This window comes from Charadrius vociferus, unplaced genomic scaffold, assembly GCF_000708025.1.
Source record: "Charadrius vociferus isolate BGI_N301 unplaced genomic scaffold, ASM70802v2 scaffold2350, whole genome shotgun sequence".
Taxonomy (NCBI): domain Eukaryota; kingdom Metazoa; phylum Chordata; class Aves; order Charadriiformes; family Charadriidae; genus Charadrius; species Charadrius vociferus.
Window position 1 is genome coordinate 6,209 of NW_009646277.1, and position 3,736 is coordinate 9,944.

At 62.8% G+C, this 3,736-nt stretch overlaps 1 protein-coding gene across 1 annotated transcript in view; it reads left to right on the plus strand.

Moving 5' to 3' along the window:
• LOC104285017 (spectrin beta chain, non-erythrocytic 1-like) overlaps positions 1-3,707 on the plus strand; it is a gene marked incomplete at its 3' end in the record, with an annotated part of 5,541 nt that extends 1,834 nt beyond the window's left edge. The window contains exons 3-5 of the mRNA XM_009883445.1: positions 225-1,162; positions 1,256-1,393; positions 2,951-3,707. Coding sequence (XP_009881747.1) covers positions 225-1,162; positions 1,256-1,393; positions 2,951-3,707 — 1,833 coding nt within the window. The remainder of the gene's footprint in view (positions 1-224; positions 1,163-1,255; positions 1,394-2,950) is intronic.
• Positions 3,708-3,736: the final 29 nt, after the last annotated feature.

Below are 3,736 nucleotides of genomic sequence, written 5' to 3' on the forward strand. Positions count from 1 at the left end.
GGTTGGCAGTCCCCCTGGACCCCCAAACCTCCCTGAGATGTCCCCAACCCCCCCTGAGATGTCCCCAACCCCCCCTGGGATGTATGGTCACCCCCAGACCCCCAAATCCTTGGGACCTCCCCAAATTCCCCTGGGATGGACGGTCCGTCCGTCGTCCCCCCCGGGACCTCCAAACCCCTCTGAGATGTCCCCAAATCTCTCCCGGGTGGCCGGTGGCCCCTCAGGGACTTCCCCAAACCTCCTCAGTGACCATCCCGGGGTTGGGGGGTGGTGGTGGGGATTTCCTCGCAGGCTACCAACCCTGCGAGCCGGCCGCCGTGCGCCAACGCGTGGCCACGTTGGAGCTACGTTACCGGGAGCTGGTGGACCTGGCGGGACAGCGTCGAGCTCGGCTGGAGGAATCGCGGCGGCTCTGGAAATTCTTTTGGGACACGGGGGAGGAGGAAGCTTGGATGCGGGAGCAGGAACGTCTCCTCTCCTCCGAGGACGTGGGACGGGATCTCACCAGTTCCCTGCGCCTTCTGAGCCAACACGACGCCTTCCGCGGCGAGCTGAGCGGGCGCGCGGGGCCGCTGGAGCAAGCGCTAGCCCGAGGGCGGAATTTGGTAGCCGAGGGTGGGTTGGGGGCAAGCGAAGTAGCCCAAAGGGTGCGGGAGATGGAAGGACGTTGGCGCGCCTTGGCCGAGCTGGCGGCTCAACGCGAGCGACGCCTGCGGGAAGCCGCCGGGTTCTTCCAGTTCCAGGCGGAGGCGGCGGACACGGAGGTCTGGTTGGAGGACGCCATGAGGTTGGCGTCCAGCCCCGAGTTGGGCCACGACGAATATTCCACCCGTAGCCTGGCCCGGCAGCACCGGGAGGTACAAGAGGAGGTACGGAGTCACCGTCCCACCATCGACGCTTTGCACGAACAAGCCGGTGCTCTACCGCCGGCTTTCGCCGACGCTCCCGACGTGACCGGTCGGTTGCCGGAGTTGGAGAGACGTTACCAAGAGTTGGCGGCGCGAGCGGAACGGCGTCGGCAGGACCTGCAGGACGCCCTCAGCCTCTACACCATGCGCAGCGAAGCGGACGCCTGCGGGTTGTGGGTGGGCGAGAAGGAGCAGTGGTTGCACGCCATGGACGTCCCCGAGAAGCTGGAGGACCTGGAGGTGGTGCAGCAACGGTGAGCGCCGGCGCCCGGATCCCTTCACCGGGGCGGCAGTTGGGGGGCTCCTCCGCGGCGGGCGGTGAGTTGCCGTTCTCTGCTCGCCCGCAGCTTCGAGACGTTGGAACCGGAGATGAACAACCTGGCGTCCCGCGTGGCCGCCGTCAACCGCATCGCCGACCAGCTGCTGGCCACCGACCAGCGCAACCAGGAGAGCATCCGGGCCACCCGCGAGCAGCTCAACGCCAGGTGGGCGGCGGGCGATGCAGGACGGGAGCGTCCAGGGACGGGTTCTCCAGGAAGGGATGGGTTCCCCAAGCAGGGATGGGTTCTCCATGAATGGATGGGTTCTCCAGGAAGGGATGGATGCTCCAGGCAGGGATGGGTTCTCCATGAATGGATGGGTTCTCCAGGAAGGGGTGGATGCTCCAGGCAGGGATGGGTTCTCCATGAATGGATGGGTTCTCCAGGAAGGGGTGGATGCTCCAGGCAGGGATGGGTTCTCCATGAATGGATGGGTTCTCCAGGAAGGGATGGATGCTCCAGGCAGGGATGGGTTCTCCATGAATGGATGGGTTCTCCAGGAAGGGATGGATGCTCCAGGCAGGGATGGGTTCTCCATGAATGGATGGGTTCTCCAGGAAGGGATGGATGCTCCAGGCAGGGATGGGTTCTCCATGAATGGATGGGTTCTCCAGGAAGGGATGGATGCTCCAGGCAGGGATGGGTTCTCCATGAATGGATGGGTTCTCCAGGAAGGGATGGATGCTCCAGGCAGGGATGGGTTCTCCATGAATGGATGGGTTCTCCAGGAAGGGATGGATGCTCCAGGCAGGGATGGGTTCTCCATGAATGGATGGGTTCTCCAGGAAGGGATGGATGCTCCAGGCAGGGATGGGTTCTCCATGAATGGATGGGTTCTCCAGGAAGGGATGGATGCTCCAGGCAGGGATGGGTTCTCCATGAATGGATGGGTTCTCCAGGAAGGGATGGATGCTCCAGGCAGGGATGGGTTCTCCATGAATGGATGGGTTCTCCAGGAAGGGATGGATGCTCCAGGCAGGGATGGGTTCTCCATGAATGGATGGGTTCTCCAGGAAGGGATGGATGCTCCAGGCAGGGATGGGTTCTCCATGAATGGATGGGTTCTCCAGGAAGGGATGGATGCTCCAGGCAGGGATGGGTTCTCCATGAATGGATGGGTTCTCCAGGAAGGGATGGATGCTCCAGGCAGGGATGGGTTCTCCATGAATGGATGGGTTCTCCAGGAAGGGATGGATGCTCCAGGCAGGGATGGGTTCTCCATGAATGGATGGGTTCTCCAGGAAGGGATGGATGCTCCAGGCAGGGATGGGTTCTCCATGAATGGATGGGTTCTCCAGGAAGGGATGGATGCTCCAGGCAGGGATGGGTTCTCCATGAATGGATGGGTTCTCCAGGAAGGGATGGATGCTCCAGGCAGGGATGGGTTCTCAAGGAGTGGGTTCTCCAGGCAGGGACAGGTTCTCCACAAAGGGACAAGTTCTCCAGGCAGGGACGGGTTCTCCATGAAGGGACAAGTTCTCCAGGCAGGGACAGGTTCTCCATGAAGGGACAAGTTCTCCAGGCAGGGACGGGTTCTCCATGAAGGGACAGGTTCTCCAGGCAGGGAAGGGTTCTCCATGAAGGGACAGGTTCTCCAGGCAGGGAAGGGTTCTCCAGGCAGGACGATGCTCCAGGCAGGATGGCCGGGCAGCCATGGGCAGGACGGACATCTCCATGCCCGCTGCCGGCCGACGCGTCCCCCTGACCCCGCTGGTGGCGCAGGTGGGATCGGTTCCGGGCTCTGGCCGACCAGAAGAAGGAGGCGTTGACGTCGGCCCTGAACATCCAGAACTACCACCTGGAATGCAACGAGACCACGTCCTGGATGCGGGAGAAGACGAAGGTCATCGAGTCGACGCAGGGTTTGGGCAACGACTTGGCCGGCGTCATGGCCTTGCAGCGCAAGCTCTCGGGCATGGAGCGCGACCTGGAAGCCATCCAGGGCAAAGTACGGGATTTACGAGCCGAAGCGGAGAAGTTGGCGGCCGAACACCCGGAACAAGAACCGGCTATCTTCGGCCGGTTGTCGGCCATCGAGACGGTGTGGGAGGAGTTGCGCCGTAGCTTGCGGCGAAGGGAGGAGTCGTTGGGGGAGGCCAGCAAGCTGCAGGGCTTCTTGAGGGACCTGGCCGCCTTCCAGGCGTGGCTATCCCGCACCCAAACGGCCGTGGCCTCCGAGGACGTACCGGCCACCTTGGCCGAAGCCGAAAGGTTGTTGAGTCAACACGAAAGCATCCGTAAGGAGATCGCTCACTACGGCGACGACTACCGCAGCACCAGAGCCGTGGGGCGGGAGGTGACGCAAGGACAGACGGACGCCCAGCACGTCTTTCTCCATCAGCGCCTGGAAGCTCTGGACACGGGTTGGGAAGAGCTGGGGAGGATGTGGGAGAACCGGCACCACCTCCTCTCCCAAGCTTTCGCCTTCCAGGTCTTCCTCCGAGACTCCAAGCAGGTCGAGGGTGTCCTCAGCACTCAGGTGAGCGGCTGGAGAGGCCAAATGGGCAG